This window comes from Colletotrichum truncatum, assembly GCF_014235925.2.
Source record: "Colletotrichum truncatum strain CMES1059 chromosome Unknown Contig_0003, whole genome shotgun sequence".
Lineage (NCBI taxonomy): Eukaryota > Fungi > Ascomycota > Sordariomycetes > Glomerellales > Glomerellaceae > Colletotrichum > Colletotrichum truncatum.
In genome coordinates, this window is record NW_027222400.1 from 4,699,119 (window position 1) to 4,726,746 (window position 27,628).

General features: G+C 51.0%; 7 protein-coding genes across 7 annotated transcripts; 2 read left to right on the forward strand and 5 right to left on the reverse strand.

The window, feature by feature from the left end:
• Positions 1-1,261: 1,261 nt before the first annotated feature.
• On the reverse strand, positions 1,262-1,553 carry CTRU02_206162 (uncharacterized protein; the record flags this gene model as incomplete). Its single annotated transcript, XM_036728660.1, has 2 exons — positions 1,262-1,451; positions 1,507-1,553. 2 exons carry the CDS (start codon positions 1,551-1,553, stop codon positions 1,262-1,264), a joined length of 237 nt encoding a protein of 78 aa, XP_036579549.1.
• A 2,192-nt stretch (positions 1,554-3,745) lies between these two features.
• Positions 3,746-4,907, reverse strand: CTRU02_206163 (uncharacterized protein; the record flags this gene model as incomplete). The annotated part of the gene is made up of 6 exons (XM_036728659.2): positions 3,746-3,867; positions 3,925-4,061; positions 4,112-4,127; positions 4,179-4,276; positions 4,338-4,768; positions 4,821-4,907. 6 exons carry the CDS (start codon positions 4,905-4,907, stop codon positions 3,746-3,748), a joined length of 891 nt encoding a protein of 296 aa, XP_036579548.2.
• A 2,885-nt stretch (positions 4,908-7,792) lies between these two features.
• Positions 7,793-8,088, reverse strand: CTRU02_206164 (uncharacterized protein; the record flags this gene model as incomplete). The annotated part of the gene is made up of 2 exons (XM_036728658.1): positions 7,793-7,982; positions 8,042-8,088. 2 exons carry the CDS (start codon positions 8,086-8,088, stop codon positions 7,793-7,795), a joined length of 237 nt encoding a protein of 78 aa, XP_036579547.1.
• Positions 8,089-10,836: 2,748 nt separating this feature from the next.
• CTRU02_206165 (pantothenate transporter liz1) lies at positions 10,837-12,783 on the forward strand (the record flags this gene model as incomplete). Its single annotated transcript, XM_070204671.1, has 10 exons — positions 10,837-10,879; positions 10,936-10,995; positions 11,069-11,082; positions 11,138-11,174; positions 11,229-11,254; positions 11,305-11,378; positions 11,429-11,638; positions 11,699-11,847; positions 11,916-12,114; positions 12,168-12,783. The coding sequence occupies 10 exons, from the start codon at positions 10,837-10,839 to the stop codon at positions 12,781-12,783; spliced, it is 1,428 nt and encodes a 475-aa protein (XP_070061775.1).
• Positions 12,784-16,634: 3,851 nt separating this feature from the next.
• On the forward strand, positions 16,635-17,078 carry CTRU02_206166 (uncharacterized protein; the record flags this gene model as incomplete). The annotated part of the gene is made up of 1 exon (XM_036728656.1): positions 16,635-17,078. The coding sequence occupies one exon, from the start codon at positions 16,635-16,637 to the stop codon at positions 17,076-17,078; it is 444 nt and encodes a 147-aa protein (XP_036579545.1).
• Positions 17,079-20,348: 3,270 nt separating this feature from the next.
• On the reverse strand, positions 20,349-23,427 carry CTRU02_206167 (snare-dependent exocytosis protein; the record flags this gene model as incomplete). The annotated part of the gene is made up of 3 exons (XM_036728655.1): positions 20,349-21,073; positions 21,122-23,217; positions 23,309-23,427. The coding sequence occupies 3 exons, from the start codon at positions 23,425-23,427 to the stop codon at positions 20,349-20,351; spliced, it is 2,940 nt and encodes a 979-aa protein (XP_036579544.1).
• A 449-nt stretch (positions 23,428-23,876) lies between these two features.
• On the reverse strand, positions 23,877-25,864 carry CTRU02_206168 (phosphate:H+ symporter; the record flags this gene model as incomplete). The annotated part of the gene is made up of 5 exons (XM_036728654.1): positions 23,877-23,955; positions 24,007-25,178; positions 25,225-25,335; positions 25,384-25,554; positions 25,607-25,864. The coding sequence occupies 5 exons, from the start codon at positions 25,862-25,864 to the stop codon at positions 23,877-23,879; spliced, it is 1,791 nt and encodes a 596-aa protein (XP_036579543.1).
• Between the last annotated feature and the right edge of the window lie 1,764 nt (positions 25,865-27,628).

A 27,628-nucleotide genomic window follows, 5' to 3' on the forward strand; every position in this document is an offset into this window, starting at 1 on the left:
AGCAAAAGTGACTTCTCAGCATCCTTGGTCTGTCGAATGTGACGTTGGCTAATTTTTGAGCGATAACGTGAGAATTCTCAATTTTGATGAGCTAACTGCCCTCTAACACTGATCATGCGGTAAAGAGATAGCTCAATCGTGGCCAAACCCTGGTCATGTCCAGTAAAAAGAGCCGAGATCCCTCATTTGTGTCTATCTAAGAGGGTGTGCTAGATTAGAAGCAGTGTGGGCTGCCGATTGTGAGCGACTCACTGTTCTCTCGGACGGGACTGCTCTAGGCGCGGCCAGGCCCTGGGTGTGCGTGGAATAGAGAGACGTCGGCACCTCGTGGCAGTGGCTGGGTGGCTTAGGCAAACGCCTCCAACGCTCATCGAGATAAGGCAGCCGCAGGCGTCCTCCCATACGGTGTGTACCTGGAACGAACGGAAAGCAGAGACACAGCTATAGAATATGATGTATGGACTGGCTGGGGGAAAGTGATGCTGCATGCATGGGGTTGATGCCGGAAGGGCAGGGTGTCTTGCATAACGACAGTCAACGGCCTTAACAAACCAGCGTTGTGGTTCAGCGCTGCCCCGGGTGTAACCCAGTGCCCAAAGGAGCAAATTAAAACTTCCAGAGCTGCATTCTAGATAATTCGTCACACCTCCTCTGGCCTTCGGCCGAAAAAGGCCCCAGTAAGTAAGGACTTCTCAGATCAGAGCCACTAGTTTCGCCGGTTAAGTTTCCGAAGTATTTCACACGAGGGATCGATCACCCCGGACACCTCAATACCAGCACACCCGGCTGCGGGCTCAATTACACTAAATGTGATAGGCCGGTTTGATAACTTGTAAGTCTAGGACAGTATGTACATGATGGTATTTATCCTCACACTGGAAATGATGGGTAACAGAGATGCACAACGCGCCCCCCAACTATGACTATGATTGCACAGACGTTATCCTGTCATCTGCTCCCTTACTCTCACCATATGAGGATGTGAATCGTGGCAAGTGGTTCGATAGTAAAAGCAAGCCATGATGGCCTAGGTGTATGTGAACTCCGTAGTGAATGAAAAGCATCTATTGATCACGGAGCTCAAGTACTCGGGTGGTTACACTGGAAGCAATTGCAACAACGTTTTGATAGCACCTTCCTAGTTTAACATTTAAAATCACGTTTAACTCATGAAATGACTGAAATGTCTAGCCTATTAGCTTTCTTATCCAACAACTCTTACTCGAAAAAGCCCCTCCAACTCAATCACGTGCTTCAACATTCAAGATTTAACAGGAGGGAAAGAACGATCCGCATCTCTTACGGCCTTCCTAGCACGATCTTCGTGGGCCTTGCGTCTGTCTTCCTCTTTGAAGGACGTGGGGAACTTTTGGTAGAAATTGTCCTCCTCCGCAAGGTACTCGTTCACCCGAGATTGGGATTCTGAGACACGAGTTTTCTTCGACTTGGACCTGCAAATGAGGTTAACTCAACCGACAAGATACTTCAAGGTCTGGTTTAGCTAACTTCTGCGAAGTGCTCTTAGGAACGGCTGTAGCTTGAGACGCCTGCATGTTGAATGGGGCAGAACTTGGTATTTGTTGAAGCAGAGATGGGCCTTTCGGCTAACGAAGAAAATCCAGACTCGCTGCAACCGACACAAGAAGAGAGTTAAAGAAGTGTACTGTCTTGGACAGAGCCTAAGTGAATCTGGTGCGGGAATAACACCATTCTTATGGACGGGCATGTGAACCAAGGCCGAGACTCCTATCATGCTTTCTTAACATAAATCTTTACCGTCATGCCCCGGTTGGGCGGGGGACAGTCGTACGGTGTGCCGTGGCCTCAACTCCAGAGTGAAGTGCTTGAGGAGGCGCCGCTGCAGCCCCAAGAGATCAACAACACATACCTGGAAGGCACGGCATGGTTCCCATTGGCTCATCGCCGCGGAATACTACCATGTTGCCCGCATCCAGGCACGGGGAAACACTCTTTAGATCTTTAAACCCGCATATGGTGACGAGACCGGGCCTCCTGACTCACCGAGAGTATGGAACATGGACTTTTATGGCCGATAGAAGTTGTTGTGGCCGAGGGGTTGGAGCAGATGTTCCCGCGTGCTTGGCACAACCACTCAGAAGTCGTCATACTGCGGGCTAAACAAGGACCTCCTCCGAGCAGCATATTTTCGAGCTTCCCTTCGTCGGAATTTCCATGAACCTTGGCTACGAACCCGCAGAGAGCTTCCCTGCCTATCATTTGCAGTTGTGTTCGATAAGCTTTTTCGGATTGCGCGAGGTGCTTCCCCGACCAACGCCACGAGTGGACCTTAACGGCATACCAGGGATTGATTTCACTTCCGAAGAAAAAGAAATTAATGACATAGAGCCCTAATTCGCCCAGCAGGCCGCTTTTGTGGCATTCGTTGAGTCTCCCACCCCCAATTGAGCAACCCTTCCCGGGAGGCCCCGTCGTCGTTGCCACTCGCACTTAACCGTAACTGGTAGTCTGAGCGAAAGCTGAATGAAGTGGGAGGTAGCAAGTTAAAAATCTAGAACATGGGAGGGTGCTGTTCGAATCACGCGTATATCCGCCGCCTGCTCGGGTCAGCCCACCTACAATGCACGTCCAATCTGAGGCCAAGGCAAACACCGCCAGTTGCTAGCGTTTTCAGGAGCCAAGCTTACGCACTCCCAAACTTGAGGCCATGCCAATCTGCATCGATATGACGGGCCTCCTGTGCGCCATGTAACAATCCCACACCGTCCAGGAACGCCAGCCTTGGAAACATCTAGCACAAGGACATGAATGAGGAGAGGGAGATAATTGGCGTCATCCATCATCATCCTTCTCCTTATCTGATGACACTACTTGTTTGCTCTATTCAAACAGCTGTGCCTGTGGTACAAAGTGTCACAACAGAGCCTTGCAATATTTCTCCGTGTGCGACCCGAGAGACTGTCTACAGCATCTTCATGTAGACTGTACCTCGGGCGGATTTCACTTGTGCAGCCAAGAGTATGTCAGAAGCCTGTCATGGATATGGATGGAGTTGCAAATGCTGGCAAAAAACCAGAAGAGCTGAAGTTCTTTTTAAGGTTTACTTTAGGTTCCGTCTCCCCGCCCGGCCGCCGTGCCCTGGCCTGGCCATAGCGCGAATCTTAAGTCGAAGTGACGGGGGCACCCCTCCCAGACTTCAGATGACAGGTCACCGAAACAATCTATTCCCTTCCAACAACGCCACCTCTCACGTATTTTGTCACTTGGTCACGCAACGAAGGAACGCATCGATTAAAGTCACACAGACTTACCGTTGTGTCGCAGTCGGTAGGAGGTCAACCAGATCGCGCGCTCGTCGAATCTACGTGTGACTGCATGTTCTCACCGTGAAGAGTACGGCCGCAGGCGAGGCCATGAAGGCCCGACGTGCATATAAGCCGACGGAATCCATACCATGCTGTCATTTTTCATAATGCTATCAATTTCCACGACATGGACGGTTGACTTGATGAATGTTGCCGGATGCGCTCTCTGCGTCGCCGCCGTTATCCCGGCCCCTCTTACAGGGCAGCTTAGCGAGGATCGACGGTATGTTTGCATTCACGATCCTTAACTCTGGTTCAAGCGAAAAGAAATGTTTACAAAAAAGCAAAGAATTCAGTACCCTGCACCAGGGCTGGCGAAGGCGGTTACTGGGCTGCCGGTGTGTTTCGGCTACGTCCTCGGTGAGGACTGGTAGTCCTCATTTGGCCTGCTTTGCAGCCGGTCAGCAAATAGAAGATGTATTCCCTTGAGCAAAAATATCCGTTTGGGCGCCCGGCTTGAAACCCATTCTGGCGTTGTAACCGGGACTGTACCCGACATCCGGGACGTTGTTGCCCTCGGCTTCTGCGGCATTGGGTCAGTAATAGAGAGGGAGCTTATTCGATGCGTATGGGAGCTCACGATTCCAGGCAATCATCTGTTTAGGGCCTGTGATGCATTTTTTCGAATCATCCCGGCAGGCAACGGGAGGCTTGGCGACTCCCAGCTTCTTCGTGGAGACGGCGTTGGTCACCTTGCACCTAAAGTTTTGCATGTACCTATCCCCTGTCAGACTGTACACCTTGGGGGCTTCCGTCGAGGATCTTACATGTTTGGTTGTCCACCTACGGTCTATGGTTAGTACCAATTACGAGAGGTGGCCAAAACCTACTTACATCCATCCGGAATCCACAGCCAGGCACAGTAGCAACCGCCCTCGGGACAAGCAGGCAAGTCAGGGACCTGGTAGGTCGTAACACGCTTCCATGGCGTGCTAATCGCAATTTAGCTGCCGTACTCATGGCGCATAACACATGTAAACAGCGAGTACTTACTGTTCAACAACAGAAAACACGACGAGGTTATCCATCGTGACGTTGCGGATATCTGACTGATAGCTGATGGCGAACGCGGTGCCGGCCGCAGTGGTGTAATTCTGAGTGTGCATCTCTCCGCCTTTCCCGTCGGGGTTGTCACTCAGACACTGTCCGGGTCCGGGCGCCTGCCACTCTTCCGGATGCTCGCTGCAATCCGGCCACTGCGTCGCGGTCTGTCCTCTGTACGACAGCGTCGTGCAGCCGCGATTACCGCCCAGCTCGACGGTGAAGTTGCCCCGGGCCGGCAGCTCCAGGAACTCCCCTTCGGGTGGCGGTACCTTGTCGCATCCGCGGTCGGCTTGCATCCACCACTTCGCTTTGGGGAGCTGATAGAGCGGGTTAACGACGAGATTGGTATTGGTGTCATCTACGGCTGGGTCATTGCCGCCCTGTTGGGCTTTGTCAGCGTTTCGCCCCCTCAAAGTTCCAAGTGTGACTTACGCGGCAGTACATGCCGTCAGCCCATGCCGCGATATGACCCTCGGCAGCCGCGGCCAGCGCTAGAGCGAGGATGAAAGAGGAACGCATATTCAATGAAGGAAAGTGGTCCAAAATCGAACGGAACCGAGATTTCAGCCAAGAACAATGTATATAATGAGCCGACTGTAGCAGATGAACGAAATAAGCCACTAGGGCTTCGATACAAGAGAATGACAAGAAAGGGAGTGACAAAGTTGGGTAGGCAAAAAGTCTAAAGCATGAACGACAAAATCCTTTCCAAAACTTGCGTCTAGGGAAAGCAAAGAGTTTATACAAATGTCTGACGACGTTTATTAACAATATAGTTTTCCGACGTCGAAATTAAGGAAGGTGGCGTTGACGAGGTTAGCGTGGATCACTCATTTACCGCCGAACCATGCGGTCAAGCGCCTCAACCCCGTCTATCGGCATGGAACTTTCATTTGTCTCTGAACTTTTAATGGCCTTGAAGGAGCCGGCTAGGCTGCCACATGTTGATGAAGGAAAGGCGGAATTCCGCCGTAGCTTGACGGCTGCTCGGGAGGACGTCGTGCACGGTCTTTGACGCGGGTCTACGTGAAACTCACCATGTTGAGCACTCTTATAGCAGGACTGGAACTGACAGATGCTGAGTTGGTAATTGAGAGGGAGTTATAGGTGAGGAGTGTTGGTATAAAGCAGATGTGTGGCGCGGCAGCAGAAAAGCCAGGTTCAGCCAGCGGAAGCAAACCCTCAAGCCGCAAGCAGGGCCTCAGAGCACTAAGATACCATGACGGTGCCAAGGCCAAAGTCGACTGACTGTGAAGAAATTTGAATCTGGTATATATTCATCTTCCCACTAGCGCGTCCCGTTCACACAAGGATCAGCAAGTACCTACCACAAAACATGAAGCCGTTTCAAGGCTTAGGCCGTGGGGCCAACGTCCCTCTCAGCTGGACCTCAAAGAAAGAAAAAAATAAACTCGTGCAACGCTCGCAAGTTTTATTTATTTTGTTTTACATCCCACCGTGTTTCCGTCGTCCCGACTCCCGTAACCACCAGCCGCGTCCCGTCCCAAGTCAACGGGCAACGTCACGTCACGTCTGTGCGGTGACACGGATGTTCGGATCACCATGACACACCCGTAGAACCGGGTCACTCCTGGGACAATATCGTGTAGCTCAAACGAACGTTGCGAAGCTTTATTTTTTTTATTTGTGTTAGCATGCAGAGGACGAACCACCGACGTAACGGTAACTCGGCCGTCGCAGTCATCCGCCCTTGAGTCCCTCGTTGGGGTTCCCTTCCCGAGGACGTGGGATTCGCACATGCCAGTTCATTCCCAGGTCACGCGGATTGATGTTGCGGCCGGTTTCTCGCGCCGCCGCTACTGCGACAACGCTAAATCTTGCTGGCAAGGCGCATCCCACCCCCTCTCCTCCCCCTCCTTTGGGAGCCAGTCCCCTCGCCAGCCATGTTTGGTGGTGGTGATGATGTGATGCATCCTCACACAAGTTGCAGGTTTACATAACAGCACAACGAAGCCCAGTGCTTTATTTGGTAAGAACCGCCTCAGATCACCCTCATGATGGCCGACAGCAAAGGAAATCGGCCCTTGTTCGGCCGCGCGACAAGTATGCGCGTAAGTAGCCCTACCGAGCTGGGGGCCCAGTCCCCACCAATTCCGCTAGTGTAGTGAATCATTGGGGGGCGTGGACACTGGAGGTGGATGGTTCGCGTTACGGTATATTAATCTCCGATCAGCTGGCACCATTCCACGTCGGTCTTTTTTTTTTTTTTTTTGTACACTGTCCATCTTTAAGTCGTGGGGGTTCGAAACAAGGAGGCAACCAAGCAGTCGGTCCCCTGGGGCTCCTAGTCGATGGGTGTGGGTGGATGGGCAGGGTTCAGGGCCGATAGATTGTCCCCTTCCCCCCTCAATATTAAATGATAGAAAGAGGCCGTATAGGTGCGTGGGCTTTAGGGCCAGTTTGGGGATTATCCGGGGAGAAAAACCAGCCGCCATGCAGAGTACTTCTGGTCCAAACCATTATCAATCACTTGCCGACTTCGTTGGTGGATACTCGTGCCGGAAGTGCTAGATTTTTGCGTCGTCGCGCGGATACCAGGCCAATCATCTTGGGCTAAAGAAAGAATATCGCAGCGAGCGTCACTCTCTCATTGAACCAGGACGTGAGACGCGCGTGCGGTGAGTCAAAGGCTTCGTATGCTCTGGTGCTTCTGCTGCGTCAGCTCGCCCAAGCGGACCGATTGATAACCTTCAAGCGCGAGGCTGACGATGTAATTTTTCTTTTTGTGTCTCTTTTTGGGGGGAGAGAAAAGCGGGCTTTGCTCGGAGACCTTGTTAACGTCGGGACCACAAACATCTTGATGGATGCGTCCTCCAGGAGGTGATGATTTTTCACAAGTCCTGCGTCGGGGTAATTAGATCAGCCATGCCAGGGGGAGAAAGGGCCGGATTGGAGAGGACGGGGGGTGGTGGTGGTGTTGGGATGTTGGAGGTTGGAGGTTGGTGGTGTGATGGATGCACATCCCCTGGCTCAGATCTGGAAAGCCGGCTCGGTAGTCGCTGACCGGTCGCTACGAGATCTTGGGGACCCCGGGACAGTCACGAAAGAAGAAAGGAGCAATTTGTTAAAGAAACAGACGCTTTTGAGTAGATTGTACAGACCCAGGTGAGCCGGCACGGGTGCTTAAATGATGTGATATGAATACATGTTTCCCCCCTTGCTGATTATTTTTGATTCCCCTTTTGCTTTATTAACTTTTTTTAGGGTTCTCTTTTGGTTCTAATGCTGAAGAGGCTGTCGCTGAAGTTGCAGTGTGGTATATGTCGTTGAGGAATGCAGGATGGCTTTTTTTTCCCCTTCGAATCAAATGTGTTGTACACGGCCATGGCTGGCTGAAGTTTTGGGCATTGGTGGCATCCGAGCAGGCCGAGCAGGGGAGGATGCTAATTGCTGTTGTGGGGTAGGTTGGCCAAGTGTTGTTGGCCGAGTTTGTCTGCGAGGGTCTGGGCTGGGATTTGGCCGGAGTAGAGGCGGGAGTATGGGGTGTAGCCCGTGTTGGCCATGAACATTTCCTCACGCATCTGTCGTGAAGCTGGCTGGTCTGTGGGCTGTTTCTGGGGATGTTCCTGGAGACTGTCCGTTGTTAGTTTTGTTGAAATGAGGAAAAGAGTAGTCAAGTAGGGTATACATACCTGCTGCCAGGGTTCACGGCCATGGATGAAGTCTGGCTGGAAGGCATGCTGGGTGGTGTATGTGGGTATCTTGGAAGAAGGAAACAAGAAACCTAAAGGCAACTGTGGGGAAGGGTGTGAAAAGACCAGCTTTGTGTCCAAAGAATGAAATATAAGAGAAGAGATGTTAAGATACAGCGTGATATAGAGCGAATGGTGTCAATGACTGAGAAAAAGCGAGGTAGGAGGACATGCTGCGAAGAAGCAGCGGTAGGAGAGTTCATTTTATACGAAAAAAGAGGGAAGGAATAAAAGAGAGGGCGAACCATCTCTCGGCTGCCTTCTTGGTGGTCATGTCTAAATGGGAGAGGAACGGAGGAGGGCGTGTGAAGAGGGAAGGAGTGCGGGTGAGCATGGCATTGGGCGGTGTTTAGGAAAGAGAACAGTGATGAAATGACGAGGTACTTTGAGTGTGGTAGCTCCCCAGTGTTCGCATGGTGGTCCCAAGAGGTCGAGATAAGTGCCAGGTACCTGGCGTCCCTGACGTACCTGACGTACCGCATCGCATGCTCGCCTTGGGATTTCTTGGCGGCGGTCAAGACAACAAAAGGTACATGATCCAGGGCTTTGTGAGGTTATGTCTGTCTCTCTTGTTACCTGTCCCCTTGGTTTGGCAGCTCATTTCCCAGCCGACAGGTTGAGGAATTAGACATCAGCAGAAAAAACAGGGCGACTAGTCCAGTCGCGGCTATTCAAATGCACTCATATGCAAGGCACCTGTGCAAATTTGGGCGTGGAAGGAGCAGCTCTGCAAGAACGTATGAGACATGGAGGTAAAATAGGGTGGTGGATGGGCAGTCAGGTCCTCTCCATGAGCAGGCTGGAGTAAGCTGAGACTGCGGGAAGTCAGGACAGGAACCGAGTACGTAAGACAGCATAGAACGCATCGGCACAAATGATGTCCCCCCCAAGCCAGCACCTATGACCTTGAAAATTTTTCATTGGGATATTATTGCACAGGTGCCTCCCAAGATGCTCTTCTTGCGGGCGTCCCTCATGCATTTGGGTCCCATGAAGAGCACATCGCCCAAAACGGAAGGGCGAGAAGCGGGGGTGCATGAGGAGAGTTTGAGAAAGAAATTGCTGCACTTTTCATTTCTTTTGCCTCTAACCATCGCTGCATGTATGCTCCTGTGCAGACGGGACACTGGAGAACATCTTCACCATTGTGCTTCTTGGGTGGTTGCTCGATTGTCCGCTCTTCAGCGGGGCGGGACGAGGAGCAAGCTGGGTGGCTGCCCACCTTGATTTTTCTGCTTGAGACTAGAGAATCGACAAAGGCATGGCATGCGGCAAAGGCATTGAAACATTTTCCAGAAGCCGCAAAGACTTTTTCTGGGCTGAAGCCAATGCTTCCTAATCGATGTCAGGGATCTCGTAATTCAGAGGCGACGTCCCTCTCACGTCAATCGTCGATACCAGTAAATCTTTGGGGGGAGAGGACGATGGCGCAGGTCTTGCCAGGGCGTCGAAGGTGTCACAGGGGCGAGCGAAGCCATCATTTTCCGAACGGCGGTGAAGACGCAGACTGGATGGACGGCGAATAGGGTGTTGGTTTAAAGTGCCTCCCAACAGTAAGGCGATGGCTTTTTCTAGTATGGGAGGGTGGTGGTGGTCTACGTGGCTAAACCTTTTTAGGAATACGAACCTGGGATAGCTCAGTAGATCAGCAGAACACACATGAAACGCTCGGCTCGTTCTGCCTGGAGAGATGCAGGCGATTGTGTGCGTGTGCGTGTACTTCTGAGTTGGCAGGCTGGCTGGTTGGCTGTTCATCTGTCAGGGTTTTAAAATATTATCGGGATTTTCAATCTTAAAGTTGACGACCTTGATCACACTGAGTGCCCCGTTCAGAAGGCCGAAGTCTAGCCCACCGAGCATGTTGCCCATTGCTTCGGGTTAGTGTAGAGGGGACCCCTGACGGCTTTTTGCGCAAAAAGCCGTCAGGGGTCCCCTCTACATTGACTTACTCCCACCATAAGAAAATATAGGGTCTGGCACATGGCGATCCTCTCATAAAGTCAATTCTCTGTGAGTGAGCCTCATTTCCCAGTAACAGACAGACATCGCCGTTCCCTTCAGAGAGCCATAATTGCTATTCCCCTCCTTAAAGTTAGCACGAAGACTCCTTCTCTGGTGTCGCACACTTGTTATGAGCTTCCCCTTCTTCCTCTTCTTCGTTCCCGCTCGGCGAACACGCCACCTCCACCTCGGTGCCGACAGCGAGCCGTGATCAGCATACAGGACTGGGTCTCGTGGTATGGACCCGCCGGCCACCTGCGCGACAGATAAAGTTTACGCCGGCGGCACGACTAGAGGCTAGAGGCGAGATGCGAGTAGCTGACGATAAGGAAGTAGCCCCACAGATTCGATAAATGGAAAAAAAACTTGATGATTTTCGCCCTCAGTTGGGAATAAAAAAAAAAATAGCTCTGGTACGAGCCGGTCCATAAAACGGCTCCATTTCACCCCCTCTTCAGCTTACATTTTGTATTCTTCAATTGGCCAGAAACCATGATACCCCGCGCCACGTTGTATTGACATGTTTATGACAGCCGCTATAACCACCCGTGGAAAAACTAAAACGGTCCCTTTTTCGCTAGCCATCCGGGTGCGCAGAATAAATAAGGACCCTCAAAATGAAGCTCTTCCCCTACTGCCGCTTCGGTGCCATCGTTGTCGTGTGACGTATCCGCTGCTGTATCTGCTGTTTGCTTGCTCAGTTTTGTTGCCAAGAGCCTGTTTCGGACGACAAGATGGAGCCTCAGCCTTCCAGCAAGTTGTCACACAAAGTGAAAGGTGACTCCATGTCTACTCGTGCTTGCATTACCCCGAATAAATCTGACATGTGGTAGCCATGTTCCTTGGGGACGCGGCAAAATCTGCCGAGGAGCGGTTGCTCGTCCGGAAACTCGGTAACTCAAGGCTCCTCCCGTTCGTCTGATGTGATGCATATGCTGACAAGGACCGGGTTCGGTTGTCGTGCAGACATCTTTGTTCTGGTATGACTCCACAATGGTGATGGCGTCAAGTGTTTGAGGACTGACCCACGTATAGACTTACTGCTGTCTGAGTTATTTCGTCAACTATCTTGGTAAGGTCAATCACTCTAACTATACAAGCCATAGATATGCTAACAATAGTCCAGATCGGGCCGCCTTTGCCAATGCTTATGTACGTCTCTCTTCGACTAGGCAGTCTTTAGCAGCGCTTACCAGGGCTAGGTTGCCGGCTTGAAAGAAGATATAGGTCTTCATGGGGCGCAGTACAATGTATTGTTGTCAATGATGACCGCTGGGTATGTTTGTTGAGACCATTATATACCAGATGCACTGACGCCGTCATCAGTTACGTCCTCGCTCAGATTCCACATGGCATCATCATCCAGAAGATCTCGCCGCGCATATGGCTGCCCTCTATGGTTGCCCTTTGGGCTGGTTTGACCATGTGCACGGCCGCCTGCAAGACGTATGAGCAGATGTGCGTGGTACGATTCTTCCAGGGCATGGCTGAGGCGAGTACGTACTGCGGAACCATGTACATTATGGGGTCGTGGTAGTAAGTCCAACTTCGTCTTCTGCTAGGGATATGTGGTGCTGACGACCTATCGCGGTGCAGCAAGCCTTTGGAGATTGCAAAAAGGACTGCAATCTTCACCGCCGTTGGCCAGGCCGGTAGTATGTTTGCTGGAGCTATGATGACTGCTGTCCACAAGAGCATGAACGGATATGCCGGTCTCCCGGGATGGAAATGGGTGTTCCTCATTGGTATGTTGATCGAGTCCCGAAACCATGGTCCTGTAATCTGCCGCAGGCTTTAACTGAAATGGTGTCAGATGGAATCATCACTCTCCCTGTGGCCATCGCAGGCTTCGTCTGCTTCCCGGACATTCCAGAGAACACAAAGGCACACCCCTATGCCCTCAAGGAAGAGGACATCAAGTTGGCCATCAAGCGCCTCCCGCCCAAAAGGGAAGACGCACATAACATTTCTCCCTTGTCTCTGGTTAAACGTATCCTCGGCCAACCATACTTGTATGCGCCCTTCCAACCCTGGACAGTCCACATCACCCAACTGACAATTGCAGCTATGTCCTTGGCGTCTTTTCCATTGTCACAGGCGCCCTGGAGGCTTTCTGCGTACAGTCGCTATTCTTACTCTGGATGAAGTACCACAGCGACCGGTACAGCAGCAGCCAGATCACGACATATCCACTGGGCGTACAGGCCGTCGCCATTGTGTCTAATATTGGAGCCGCCATTTATATGGACTCGACGGGCCGTCGCTTGCCTGTCGGATTCCTGGCATGCGGTCTACAGCTGGTGTCGGCGGTTTTAATTCTTGTCCCCAGTCTTCCTGATGCTGGCACATTCTTCGCTTACTATATCGCGGGAACGAGTTACATGGTAAACCCGCTCCTGTTCGGTTGGGCAAATGTGATCCTAAAGCGAAGCGGAGACGAAGCTGCCCGAAGCGTGCTGTTGTATTGGCTGAATGCGATCCAAAGCACTCTGTATACTTTTTGGGGCATTGCCTTGTACCCTGCCAACGAGGCACCGTACTGGCGAAAGGGCGGTATCGCCATGTGCGTGGTTGTGGTCATAATGGCATGCATGCTCTGGGCCGTCAAGTGGCTGGATAGGAGATCCATCGCCGAGCAGTTAGTGGAGGATGAGGATTCTGGGGTGGAGGTGGCACACTGATCGCAAGGGGCGAGCCTGTGAACATAGTCATTTGAGGCAGCCCAAAGAGGGTGCCCAATCAGCATAGCGGGGGGGCGGGAGCTACAAGGGCGGGAGAGGCGCTTGTAGCTGGAGTATTGGTGGCAGCGCTGTAGTTATTCAATCAATCCAAGCAAGTCCTGTACCAAACAGCTCGCAAGGCAAATTTGTTGGGAGAAGTCACTGAGGGTGTGCCACATGGGTGTGGGTGTGTATGAGTTGGCATGGAAATGGAAGCCTCCCAGAGGTTTGAGGCCAAGGGCGAAGAAAGGTGGTGCGAGAGTGACCATGAGAGTGACCGACCAAACCACATCATTAGGTTTCCTTCTCATCCGAAACTACCGTTCGAAAAGCTAAGGATGTCTTGCCAGGTAGTAAGTAGTATGTTGTGACCTGACTGAGCTAGAGGGATGAAATTCCAAGAGAGTCGCATCTGTCGTGTGTTACAATGGAGCTCCTGGGGCTCCTCCCCTGGCGCTGGTGGATGGTTGTTGGAGGCTTCAAACTGGGGTCCCCGGTTGACCGGCTAAATTGGCGGGTCCCGTCAACCCATCCCCCCCCCCCCCCCACATTTTGGCGCCCTCTCGTTCAACCCCCCTGGACCCTCAAGTACCCTACATATGACGGATACACTACTATGGTACTGCCTTCACCTCTACTACCCTAGCACGAAACACAATTACCCAAGGCTTTTTTCCCCCTCCTCCTTTAAACAAATGTCAAATGGAAAGATAGTATGTGTACCTTAACAGGCGTACATAGTAGTTGCGACCGCACTCACTTGCGCAGTTTCCCGTTCTCAGCCCGATCGCTAACCGGAGCAATTCCTCCCCCTTTTGCCCGATATGCTGGAGCCGAGATGCTGCATGACATACCGCCAGATGCACGTCAGGCATGTTGGATCCATGAATGAACCCTTGTTCTGTTTGATTTGGAGCCTCCTTTAATTCCTGGCGAGTTTTTTATATCTTCTAGTCAGGGAAGGGACGCAAAAATCAGCAACACGTGGGGAACCGTTAGTGCTGTAAATCGGACTGCGACGTTGGCTCTGCTTTACAAGGTTATACCTGGTTTTTCTGCGAGTCATCAATTAGACGTACTGCTGAATTGGTGAGTTAACCACCCCACAGCCCTTCTGGAGCTTTATACCTAGTGTCTTCCAGAATTTCAGCTATCTTGACTTCAGCTCGCACTGGCATAACTGTTGTTTTTTTGTTTTGTTTTTAAATCTTGAATGAACCCGACGCTGATGTGCTCTCCGAGACTGGCTTCAAACAAAACCAAAGAACTGGCACATCAGATGTATTTCACAGTTGTTTGTCAGGTATGATTAGGCCCGTATTAGGCAAGACCTATTTTTGAACCACTATGTTCCGTATCCATATTGTCGCATCACTACCACATGAGTTGAGGTTTAGAGCATTGACTCAAGTAACTCGTTTCCTGCAGATTTAGACCTTAAGGTTCTGGCATATCCACCGGAAGTGCTCTGGAGGGTTCTATCTCGACGATCCGTATTTCACGCAGATGGATAATTGAAGATCCTTATGAAAATGTGCGCAAAAGGCATTGAAACTGAGTGCACCAGTCGACGCTGGAGTCGCATACCCGGCTCGATCCGACCTACACGGGCGCATATAAAGCTGTGCCTCTAGAAAAGCAGTATCGATCGCCCCATATAGGATGCAAGACCACATCGGAAGCTCACACATTTCAATGCGGGACATTACGTGTTGTGAACCTTGACTGCAGTTCATCTGTGTCCTCGGCGTATCAGCCACTTAGTCGGGCACGCAGAGGTTGCCAGACCAGCATATGATCTCAATTCCACCCTTCATTCAAGACGTACTACCCAAACTCCAGTACTACCGATTACCCCTTGTCGCAGAGGCACAAATTCCAGAATGAACTAATTATGGAAACCGGTCAAAATACTCCACTGCTGGCACTGAGGCGTTAACCGGCTCGTGAAACATGCAGCAAAAGTAAATGCCATCTCGTAACTCGAAACAAGCCACGTCTCTCAAGCATTCTGAAGAAGCTCTTCGAATCTTTCGATGAATTACTGTGTGTCTAGTATATTCACGCACTAGGCGGGCGCTAGAATGGATACGAGAAAGAGATTTGTCTCAAACTGTCTAAGGCTGAATGTCGCAACTTCGCTCATTACCCCTGTCGCAGATCAACCCGTCGTCTCTCACACCCTTCCAACACCCATCATTAGCGCTTGGCGTCACTTTCGAATTCCTTCTGTCACCCGACTAATTAGTCTTTACTTCTCCGATAGCTTGCCGGTGCCGACTCAGGTTGCTTACATTCATTCTCCCATCCAGAAACTATAGGTTCAGCCACATCATGGTCTGCACTGCTGCTGCAGCGGCGATCACATAGGAATCAGGACCGCGACCTTTTTGGCCTATTGGCTTCGAAGAGACAGGGCAAGGACGAGGGTCGCCGAAACAAGTACCTCAATGTGCAAAAAATACATTCTTGAACACAACCATCAGCCAGCCATGGATGCAGATCCTCGCGGCGTCACCGATTGTGAAGTGGATGAATTGTAGTACCGGTCAGAAGCCACCGGTCAGTGCAACTGGCTCGGTCGGGTACATCATCTTGAGGCCTACCGCGACATACCCCCTGGCTAGAATGAGTGCCGGCATGCCGTTGGTGATGGAAGGGCGTGTTGTTATTAGGTCTGGGCTATGAGCTCTCCCCCACACACTTATGACCGCGCAGGACATGATACCCCACTCACACTTCCCAAGTCATTTTATCTTGCATTCCACATTGCTTTTTCCTTTTGCCCAAGCTTGCTTTCGCGCACTACGATACAGACCGCTTCTTCAGCGATCATAACGGAATAAGAAATGCAAGATCACGCTGGTGAATGACGCCCCTTAATCATGGTCACGCCTATGCGGTGTAGTCGACACTGTGCTCACCGACAAAGGCCAGCTGGCAACGCACTTGACCCCATTGGAGCCTTTTTCTCCCCGGTGTACTTGGGCAGGAGCGCATGCTTGGCAACTAAGTACGGCCGGCTGTTATTTGCCGACTGTGCTTGATGGAGTGCGGTCCTTTCGGCGAGGTGGAAGGTTTTGGTCATCGCTTCAATGGTTGATCATACATATCGTGGTACTTTTGAGACAACTAGTTTCGCTCACGGTATGTACTTTGAGTTGATTGAAGGCTACTACTTTTGGCCCAGGCCGTTCGACAGAGGCTTGGGTGCTGGTGTACTACAGGACATGAGTGTTGTGAGTTATGAGAAAGCCAGGTTGTGGCTGTGTAAAGCCGTAGCCGCACTATCCGTTGTAATAGGAATGCCCTCCCTAAAATCCGTTCATCTGGATCAAGGGTCGTGTGTTAAGTAAGAATATATCGAGAATGCCATTGATGGTCAACCTAAGTTAACGCCTTGTGCAGGGATTTTACCAAGTGATCAAATCGAACACCATGCTATAATGAACATCAAACACAATAAGAATAGGCTACCGTTGCTTATGACCATGGATAACAGTGTTCCTTTGACAGTATCACAGTGCTTATGATTCGCCGCAATGTCCTCGTTACTCTTTGATGTCTGTGGAAATTTCGTGAACCCCATTGTCGCAACCGTCATATTCATAATCACGCCATTGTATCCGAGAACAATGTATTGTAACTGGGTTTCCGGACTTATCAATAGTTTCCCATCTTTTCTTATAAATATACGGTATGCAAGCCTCATAATGCCTCAAGACAACTTCGGTACCAAAGCAACCAATCAACTCCATCCCGAACCTGATTCACAGCAACAAGATTAGTACTTCCCAAAATCGACAGTCAAAATGCCTCCTCACCAAACTCACACAAACCTCCTCGGCAAATCTCTTCTTTCACCCCGTGACAACACTGAAACCCCGACTGATGTCTGTCTGGCCTGGAACATCGGCCTGTTGGCTGGCGTCATAATCGCCTCGACCTTGGCCCTGTTTATCTTCATCCTTCACCTTATCCTTAGGCACCATCACTTGAAAGCTCTAAAGAAGCTGGAACTTGCAAATACGGACTTAACAAAAGCGCAAACAGTAGGTCTTTGCCTTGAGGCCCTTCTAGATCGTGCCGAACAGACGACGCTCCAGTACATCGGCAAGTACGGGCGTCTTCCTCAAGAAATGGCGGACGAAGAGGACGAGGAGGAGGCTGAGTATTCTGGGTTGAACACAAGCTATGTGGGTGGCAGGCCTCGCCGGCCCGTCACGTGGGCTGACGGCCGCCACCACTGGTCTTAGCCAGCCTCCACAGCCCTCTAGCCAGTTAGTTAGTTCTTCCAACCAACAACACCACTTTTCCCATTCTGAGCGTTCTGTGCTGGTTTCGCCCACAGGTTATGAGCCCAGCGTTATTCTTTCGGAATAACGTCGTTTTACCCATTATTCTACTCGTCTGTCAATTTTCTATTGATTCACGAATTTTTGCGATTTTATTCGCTTTATTTACCCTTCTGTGCGATTTTCTCGCTTTCTTTCCTTCCTCTTCGCTGACGAATTTCACTTTCTGACGCGACATTGGCTGCCTGGCGCGCACGAATATCACGTGGCACGCGACCGACCACCACAACCCACTGGTTTTCACGAACACCACGGTCAACAACAGACTTTTCAGTCACTACAACCATACTTTTACTTCGATTTCCTCGTTCTCACGAGAATTCAACCATTTCAGCTTCGGTTTTTCGAACCAGCCCATCAGTTTCTCGTATCTTCTACGAGTATTCATTCTTCCCTTCGATTCACCGTATTTCTACGGTCGGATCTCACAATTCCACCCATTTCTCGTGTTCTTACGCAAGATTCTCCCTCCTACACAACATTCATACTTCTTCAGTACCATTTACTCATCAATACCTTCCCTTCAATACCTTCCCTTTCCAACAGCACGCGTAGGTGGCAGGCAGGCCTCGCCGGCCCGTCACGTGGGCTGACGGCCGCCACCACTGGTCTTAGCCAGCCTCCACAGCCCTCTAGCCAGTTAGTTAGTTCTTCCAACCAACAACACCACTTTTCCCATTCTGAGCGTTCTGTGCTGGTTTCGCCCACAAGCTATGACTTCTCTGATGCGACTATGCCTTCTCCGCCTCCCCCTGTCCACATCTCTCCGGACTATGACCATGGCGATTATGACCGTCGCGATTACGACCATTGCGATCATGAACATGTCAACCGTGAGCAAGTAGGATGTGAAAGTGTCGACCGTGAACATGCTGGCCGTGGACTTACTGACTATGAACATGTTGGCTATAAGAATGAGGATCACCACACTGAATCAGATGATTTGTCTATTATAGATCGGCTTAGCACCATACCAGAAGAGTCATACCGGTCTTCCACCGCCTCAAAAGACAGCATAGCATATGATGATGACGATCTAGCAGACTCCGTTGCTACAATCCGTCGTTATCAAGCTTCGTAAAGCAACCAAGTTGGTTTCCAGTGCCCTTTGAAGCTCGTCACATGACTTGTCAAGGGGATTTTGAGCATTGGAGAATGGAGCACGCCATTTCTGAAATTGTGCGATGAAGTTTTTGAACAGATTAACCGGTCGCGTTGAGGGTATTGATGAGATAGGTAGTTTTGGCTCAACCGAAGAGGAAAGCAGATAATGTCAGAATACAACCAAACCATTGCTTGCGTCTTATTTCAAGAAATCGTGACTTGCGGCCAATGTACACCTCGGTATAAGTTCGTCTCGTGATACAATGGAAACCACCTCATGTTTCTGAGACTTATAAATATTCTAAGTAACGAATTCGAAAGTCTCAAGAGATTCAGTATTTCTTGACCGACGACTAATGTACTAAGACAACAGATTCACATATGCAACGCATTAGGGAGACAGTAGGGTGTCTTTCTCCCGAGGCAACGACCAAATACAAATGTGGCTTAGTACAACTCACCAGCCTTGATCTTTCATTCTCCCCGAACCCTTTCTTCAGCTTTTGTCGAACGGCCAGAATGCATTGTCACCCAATGGCCTGTGTACTGTTTCTCGACAAGGATATGTTGGTCGAGGACAAGTCTGAAAGAAAGACTCGATTCTAAAACAGGCCTTTCAGCAAGTAGACTCGATATCGAATCAGTTACGAACAAACAAGAGTATTCTAAGGGTTGTAAAACAACTCGTCTTTGCCACGCAACAAAAGGTTCGGCCGCGGCCGTCAACAAAACAAGGTGTTGTTGTTCAGTGACATCCAATGAACAAAGCTCCTGGCTGTGCGATGAAATAACGGGCGGTCGATGGTCAGAGATCTATATAGCCTCCCGACCCTTCCATTCTTAGGCATGATCTCAATCTCACTCATCACACCATCTAGAACAACCAAGTCCGGCACAGCTAAGTCCTCCCCCCTCTTACTCCACTGACATCTACATAGAACTCCCATATTCTTTTCAATGATCTCCCGATCATAGACAAAGCTTGACATTGGACTGCCAACCAGCTTTAATCATCTGTTCTCCTAAAGGTCAGCGCCCCTACCCAAAGTTCAGCTAACTGTGCACAGAGACTCGAAACTGATGAAACCCGAAGACATTGGCTCCTTATATTTAGGTACGTTTCCCCTTCACCGTTTGATAAGCTGACAGTTTAGACCACAAACTATTAACAGCCTCAGTCGAAACATCCCAGACGTCAACAGGTAAGTGTTCCCCCCAATACTCCTCAAAAGCTAACTCTAGGGAACGAAACATCTGCGACGGAGCTCAGCTCGCATGCCTCCAGCTCAACGGCACGTACTCCCTTTCAACCCATATTCTTTGAACAGCTAACTCCAGGCACTCGAACCTTGCAAAAGACCTCGCGTGTAACCTCACCCAACTCAAAAGGTAAGTCTTCCACCCCCGCGTTCCTCTGCGCTGACTCTAGTTATACGATATTCTCCACAAACACGGGTATGCCTTTTCCAGGAACACGCGTAAGTTTGTTTCCCCTTCTCAGTATAAGAAAGTTTGACTCTAGGTACCCCCTCAGCGCGACCCTACCGACTCGATTCGACACGAGGTAAGTCGGCCCCTCCCACCTTCGCTTACAGCCATTTGCAGATACCAAACGGAACAACGTCCGATGCTCGGTACCATCAAGCCTAGATCTTCATCCCGACACCTCGGAAAAAGAGGTGCGTCCTTCCCCAAGTCGAAAAGCTAACGTGATAAGCCAACGACGGTGTCAAACACCAGCTCCGATTCGCTAAACACTCCGGAGACGTCGGATTTTGACAATGAGCTTTATCGCCACAGTCTGAGACCTCAAGATATCTGACTGCACGAATAATGATGGGGTGGCATTTGTTGGATAGATGATGGATGGGGTATATGCTGTCATGGAGGGTTAGAGATGTGAGCAAAGCACAGCAGTAACTATTAGTGTCTGGGACACACTACGATCTCTACAAGTGACTGAACTTGGAACCAGTGAATTGATTTGATGTCAGATACCAAACGCCATAGTTTACAAGCGCCAATTATCGCCCCCAAGGCCGTTTCAGCCATTAATCATTCCGTCGTTTAGAAGAACTTGCTCTTGAGTCCTCCGAGGACAACGTTCCGCTTTTGCTTGTTGATAAACTTGCCAACATCGTCAGCCCATCCCGCACTTTGGTTCTGCAGGTTATCCATATTATCGCTCATGATGTTGAGCTTCTCGGTGCGCTCATTCAACTGCCTGGTCAAGTAATCTCCCCATCCCTCCTGGCTACCGCCAGCGCTTGAGCCTGCTTGACCAGAGCGAACGGCCCTAGCCTCAGCAGCTGCTGCTTGAATCATGCGCCTGCTGGGAGGACGATCAGGGGCGATGAGAAGATCAAGGTCTGTCGGCGAAATGTACTGAGTGCCTGACAACCACTGCATGTTCGATATGGTAGGACGTGGTGGCGTGATTAGCTCAGGGTTGATGAGGACGTCATCGCTGACGGGCAGGTCTTTCCCAGTGCCCCACACAGAGAGGACAGCAATCTCGCTCGGACCAGTCCAGCCAAAAATGTCACCAGTCACAGTCACAACCGCCGCAGTGCTACGGCTGCTATCGAGCATGGGCAGAGCAGCCTTGCCGATTTCCTTGAGGCCGGGAATGGAAAACGCACGGGTTGTTCTGTCGCCGAATACTCCAACGATAGCGAATCCATGGAGCTCAAATTCTGTGACGTTTGCTGCGTCGCAAAGGACATCGTCAAAAGACTTAGAAGCTCCCTTTGCTCCTGCGGGTTTGAAGATGCGGATCTCGGTTTGTGTCACTAGCCTTTGTTAGCAAGATACGTTGGGATTTCGGACAAACCACTTACCAGCAATCAAAACACCGTTGACTTGATGCCCGTTCCTAAGCCCAGCAACAAGAGGGCCAGTGGCCTGCGCAGGCTTTCCGGTGTCCGCCACAATGGGGCAAAGAGCAATGACCTTGCCGTCAAACTGCTGAGCACCAGCAAGCTTGGCAGTGTAGCTGTTGCCGGAAGGTAAGATTTTGAATGTTGCAACTCTACCCGTGTTTGTGCCCACGAAGCAGCAGATGCTGGAGTAGTTGTCACCCTCGATCGTCATGACGCTGAACTCAATAGCAACCGGCCACTCCTTTCCGTTGGATTGGTTATGCCCCTTCAAGAAAGACGCTCTCTTCTCATGCTTGGCGAACTCAGTCATGGACATCTGGTAGATGACAGACGGGCCGCGTAAGTCGATGATGCTGAAGAAGCCACCTTCAGAGCCAACAGCCATGAAGCCAACGTCTGAAACACTGATGGCTGTGATGGGGCCCTGCATCATCTCGTAGAGTTGCCATGGTTGCAGGCCTTCCTTGAGAGGAGGTTCCGCCCTGGAGCTAATGTCCGTCAAACCACCGGGGTTGGAGGGCAAGTCTTCATGATGATCTTTACCGTGGAATCTATTGCCAGCCCATCTGTAGAGAACAACTTCGCCGGTGCGGGTGCCCACCGCAAACTCTCCCGTGTTAGGGGCCATGTTCATGGCGGTAATGTCAATGTCCTCATATCTACCAAGTGACCTTGCAACATCAACTTGCAGCATGGTAGGGTTTTCAATTTCGTCAGCATGGCCAGCATCCCAGATACGCACTGTACTGTCGCCGTGTGCGATTTGGAAAATTGTGCGACCCTCGTATCTGCGTTTCGGCTTCGCCGCTTCGGCACCACCCTTCAGAAGGGGCTCGCCCTGGTTCCTAGTTTCAACCATGCCTAGCCAGCGACCTCGATCTACGGTTTGGACAGCAAACTTGTTGACGTACGGGTGGACGAAGGAAACCGAAGGATGAAGCTGATTTGTCGGGCTAATAGGATAGCCAGAGGGAAAGCTCATTGTCAAAAGCTCTCCGGAGGAAAGCAAGGTCATGATGGCAATGGGGTCCTGGGCACCAGCGAAATAGGGCGAGGCACGGGGGATGAGGAGGAAATCGTTGACCTGGGCCCCCGGTGGAGTCGGCAGGGTGATTTGACGTTTGCCTCGCAAGTGGTCTTGAAGAACCTGCCATGTAGAAGTTGCATAGACAGGTGTGGGGCCTAGCTCAATGAAAGTAAGACCCTTTTGCGGTGTGTCCGGACTGTGACCACCTGCAATCAGAAGCCCAGTGTCATCCGGGTTTCCCTTGCAGCACCAGGCAATCTTCATATATGGCTCCGTAAACCCTCCATGTCCTGCGTTCGGTGATGGTTGATCAATCTTGAATTCGCTAAGCGTCCGGGCCATTACAACACGGCCGTCCTTGGGATCCCAGAATACCATACTTCCATCATCATGGGCCGTCAGGATAAAAGTACCGGTGGGGTGCCAAAGAGCATGTGAAAGTCTCGGCTTTCGAACCGTATCAGGGGGCTCTCCTCCACCGCCAGGCGCACCTGGCTGGAGCACATACTCCAAGAACTGGGTAGCTTTGTTTTGCTTGAACGAATAGACAACCACACCCGTTGTGTATGCAATGAGAAGTTTGCCAATATCCCTTGGATGAAGGGCAATGCTTACTAGCCCAACAACTCGGGCTTTAGGGTCCTTCTCTTTCCAAAAGTTTGGCAGTCTGAACGAATTGGTCAATGCCTCCCTGTCTAAATCAAAGGCGAGGACTTCTCCGGTAGCCATTCCGAGGAAGGCCCAGTCAAGCATCGGATCCGTGATCAGACAGGCGACATGGCCAGGGCAGACGATGCCGGCTATGCGTTTCCCTGCATTGAGATCCCATATTCCCAGCTCGTTCTTGGCGTCAAGGGATACCAGGCGGTTGGCGGTGAAATGGAGGGAGCGGAAGGAGGTGCGCCTTGGCGGTTCAATGACTTTTTGAACTCTGTTCTGGCCGAAGACGAAGATTTTCCCAGGGCCGAACTTGCTCTCGTTTGTGGCGATTGCGAGGAGCGACTGAATGGGATCGAACGCTAGGCAGCTACAACATCGTCTGTCAGTGATTTCTTGAAGTCGATGCGCATCATGTAGTGCTACGGAATGACGCGCGTCAACGTGGGGTAGCTACTGACCTGACCTGGGAGTTGATGCCGTAGGCTGACTGGTAGTCGGGCGCGAAAAGCTCCGGGAGGATTGACGCAGACAGGTCATTTTGCATGCCTGTCTGCTTTCCTCTGAGAAAGGCGGCCATGGTGAGAGAATGGTACAAGTTGGATTTGGGGATGTTGGAGGGAAACCCAACGAGCTTTGGGTGTTCTCCATACTTTTCTGTTAGGGCGACCAAAAGTGACTTGGCGGGATGCCGTCGCCCGGTGGGCAGTGGCCCCCCCCCCAAGCCAAGACCCTGCAGCAAACGGACGTCATACTCTCAGATGTTGATCCAAGCTCCACCAAACGCACGTGATGATTATGTAACACAACGGCATCCAACGGTATCCACGGGTACTGCCAGTTCAGGCAGGGCATATACCTGCGACTTGAGATACGCATCTTCAGAAGACTGAATTAATTATGTCTAAGATTTACTAATGAAAAATTTTCTAACTGTCAATGTTGTAATTACGGGTATCAGTTGCCGAGATTGTTTCGGCGCTCATAAAGCAAAGGGCTATGTAAACTTTGTCCTCGCGGGACATCACTTTAAACAGATCCGTTCGCGGTGCCCTCTTCGACACGCTTCTCTTCATTATGACCGTGGACAGGGATTGCGCTGGTAGCACTGTCAAGAGTCAGTACAGGAGATGGAAATTAATCAGAAAAGAGTACTCACAGGTCGTCCTCTCCAGAGAGCTCCTCCAAAGTCTTCCTAGCAGTCTCAGGAATCAACCAGCTGGTGCAGAAACCGCAGAGCATGAACAAGGCGAAGATCTGCATGATGTGGTTCAACCAAGGGGTGCTCCATCTGGGGTCGGTCTTGGCCAGAGTTGAGTTGGCGCCGATGGTGCGGAGCGGTCCGAACACAACTTGGGCAATGATAGCGCCGAGCTTACCAGACGCAGCAGAAAGGCCGTGCGAAGTTGAACGGTAGCGAGTCGGGAAGCACTCGCCAGGAACAATGAAAGTCGTCGAGTTGGGTCCAGCGTTGAAGAAAAATTGAGCCAGCGTGTAGAGGGCCATCAGAGCACCGCCGGAAAGGTTCCAGAAATCAAAGCCAATGACACAGAACAGGAGAGTCAGGACGAAGAAACCAAACAGCTGAATGGGCTTGCGTCCGATAGTATCAACCAGAGCGGCAGAAACCCAGTAGCCTGGAACAGCTCCTGCCAGAACAAGAATCAGGTTTCCAACGGAGGTCTTGTAGAAGATGTGGTACATGTCTGCACCGCCCGACCATCCGATGGCGTTGAGAATGATGGCATTGTTCAGTCCAAGACCGTAGAAAGCGACATCAAGGAAAAACCATGAGCCGGCAGTACCAAGGAGGACCTTGGCGTTCTTCCATGTGCTGTAGTGGCGGAAGAAGTCGCTCCAAGAAGCCTTGGGGACCTCGAGTTGCTTCTTGGCCTCCGTTCGGGCCGCGACACGGGCGGCCTCGTCGACCTGGGCCTCACCCCACTTGCCCTGCTTGTAGTAGTCGACATCGCCCTCAGCCTTATGAACATCGTTGTCGACATCGAAAGTATAGCGAGGGGTCTCGGGAATGGTCAGACGGAAGTAAAGGGCGAGGCAGCCGGGGACAGCGCCAAAGCCAATCATGGTACGCCACATCTTGTCGACAGCAATCAAGCAAGGCTCGGTCGTAGAGCAAGTGGCAGCCTTGGTGGCAGTCTCAAGAGATCCCTTGAAGCCAGAAGTGACAATCAGGAGCATGAGACCACCAGCAAGCTGGCCAAAGCCTTGGTTGGCAAACACGGCATTCATCATGAAACCTCTCCACTTGGTTGTAGCGAACTCAGAAGTGATAATAGCAGAAAGGGGATAGTCGCCGCCAATGCCGATACCCTTTGACAATTAGCAACAGTCTAAAACTATGTGGCACAAAACCTACCATGATGATACGCCAGAAGACGATAAGGCCAGTGATAGAAACGGAGGGGGAAGACGAAGAGAGGGCCTGGGCGATAGTGGCAATGATGATGACCATCAATTCAACACCGTACTGCTAAGTATTAATTTCTCTTCTTGCTTCCAGAGTATTTCAACCTACCATTTTCTTACGGCCAACAATGTCGGCAAGGACACCAAAACCGACCTGTCCAATAACAGTACCAGCAGAGGTAGCAACCTTGATAGCGGTGTCGTATTCTGTCGGGAGAGTGCCGCCATAGTACACGATACCGAGCATAGAAGTAACGAGACCAATTGTGAAGATATCATACTTGGAACACGTTAGCTTGACTTGAGTTGATTCTGTTGTTCGTTAGACAAACCGAGTCGGTGAAGAAACCGATGCCAGCAACAATGATGGCACGGACGTGGTACCAGCCGAAGGGAGCTTTATCAATCTCGGCCAGGGCCAGGCGACGACGCTCGTTAGCATCAGCAACATGAGCGAAGTCGTTGTTGAAGTTATGAAAGGCGACGTTGCCACCGGAGGTCTTGTTGTTGTTGATTTCGGCGGTAGTGAGCGTGCGAGGAGCGTGGGCTTCCTCAGCCGGAGCGCTGGTAGGTTCAATAATGCCAGCCATTTTATCGATCTCCTCTGAGTCCGGACGAAACAGATGGAGAGAGATTTGACCGGAGAGAGAAGGCTTTGTTTTACCTACTGGTAAGAATGAGAGGCGCAAGAGCAGAGAAAGTCAAAACAGATGAGGCCGGGCATGACTCTGTCTTATATGGCGGGAGGGGCGTCGACATGGACTGAACTCCATCTGAGCTGGGTGGACTTCTCAGGGCCAAGTGCATGGAAACGAACGCCTAAGGTGGAGGCAGAAAGTTGCGACGACCAGGGAGACCAGAAGACATGGTACAGATCAGCCTCCACCTCGGAGACTACGTGCTAGCGTGGTGAACTAGAGAGCGTTGTACCTGGCAAGGCGAAGGACAAGGTACGAAGCTCCAGAAGAGTATCGACATTGTTCTATGGCCGTGAGCCGACCATGTCGGACTGGGAAAACAAACCTATTGGTGAGAACATGGGGACATGCAGGATGCGGCTGGGGCCAATAACTCGGAGACGCCAGCGGACGACTAAGAAGAAAGGTCGGCTCCTAGATGGGCACACATATTGTCAGGGATGTTTTCTGTTCTGTATGTATGGGCGGAGCAGTCTTCGGCGACCGATTGGGAATGGCGCATGTTTTTCACTTTTTCCCAGACTTCGTCCTTCGTCTGTACTTCAGCTAACTTTCAGACAGCGCTTCCCGACTGGCTACCCTTTATTTTCACTTTCGCTTCTGACACCGGCAACGCTGCGCTCAAACAAGGCATCGGGTTCCTCGGACTTTTAAAAGAAAAGACTCAGTGACCTCGCAAGTCATGGAAAAAAGCGAAAAGCGAGTTCTCAGCTCACAGCCAAAGTTGCAACGGCCCGCTCATGTCAACCTTGGAACCATTGCGGAGGCCCACTAAGTCGACATGGGCTAAACATGGGATGCTAGGCGGGTCGTGGACGCGGCCTCGAATACCCTTACAGTATCGGCTTAACAATTCTTGACATTGCTTCTTTTTGGCCTGGGTTTTCCTAGCACAACATCAAACCGATCACGCTGAAGGATCAAATGTTACTCAGCCAGCCCTCGGTCAAGCTTTTTGTCGACCTGACAAGCAATCTTGGCTATAGCCGGTCAATCTTGGCACAGAGTTTACAACGCAACATACCTTGGCACTCTGCCTGTTCATCTGTTAAGCCTTCGTATCGGCTAGAGTTTGTACGTCACAATTGGTTCACTGAATAATAATCGAATTTGCCTGTGGCGAAGGAAGATCCTATTAGGATGCTACAGTAGTGCACTTCTATTGCTGCAGAAGCAAAATCGTGGCAAGTCGGGCGACGACCACCCCAGGACTGTCAAATCTAGCCTCTTTCATCTACCGAGCGACCAGGCGATCAATCTCAGTGGTAGGTACAACGGAAGGGTTGCCCGACATGTCCCTCTGCCGCATGTGTACACTTCCATTTTTACTGTCAGGCAGACTTCTGCCGATACTTCCGTGAGTACGGCCGGGAAGCTCAACAACGATTCCAGCTGAAAGGCCCGACCAATCATATCGCGGGATTGGAGCACGTTGTAACTGCGCCGCCCATCCATTAACCACATTCGACAACAGTAGTTTCAAAAAACAGACGATGCAGTATATTTCTCTTAACGAGATTTTCTAAACCTGAGTAAACGTCATGATAGCTTCACCATCTATGATGATATGTCGTCGAGCGTCATCCCGGTGCGGCTCCTGATCCCCTGCTGGAACTCCCGCTCGCTGCCGTTGCTTGGCACTTGGCAGCGCGGACA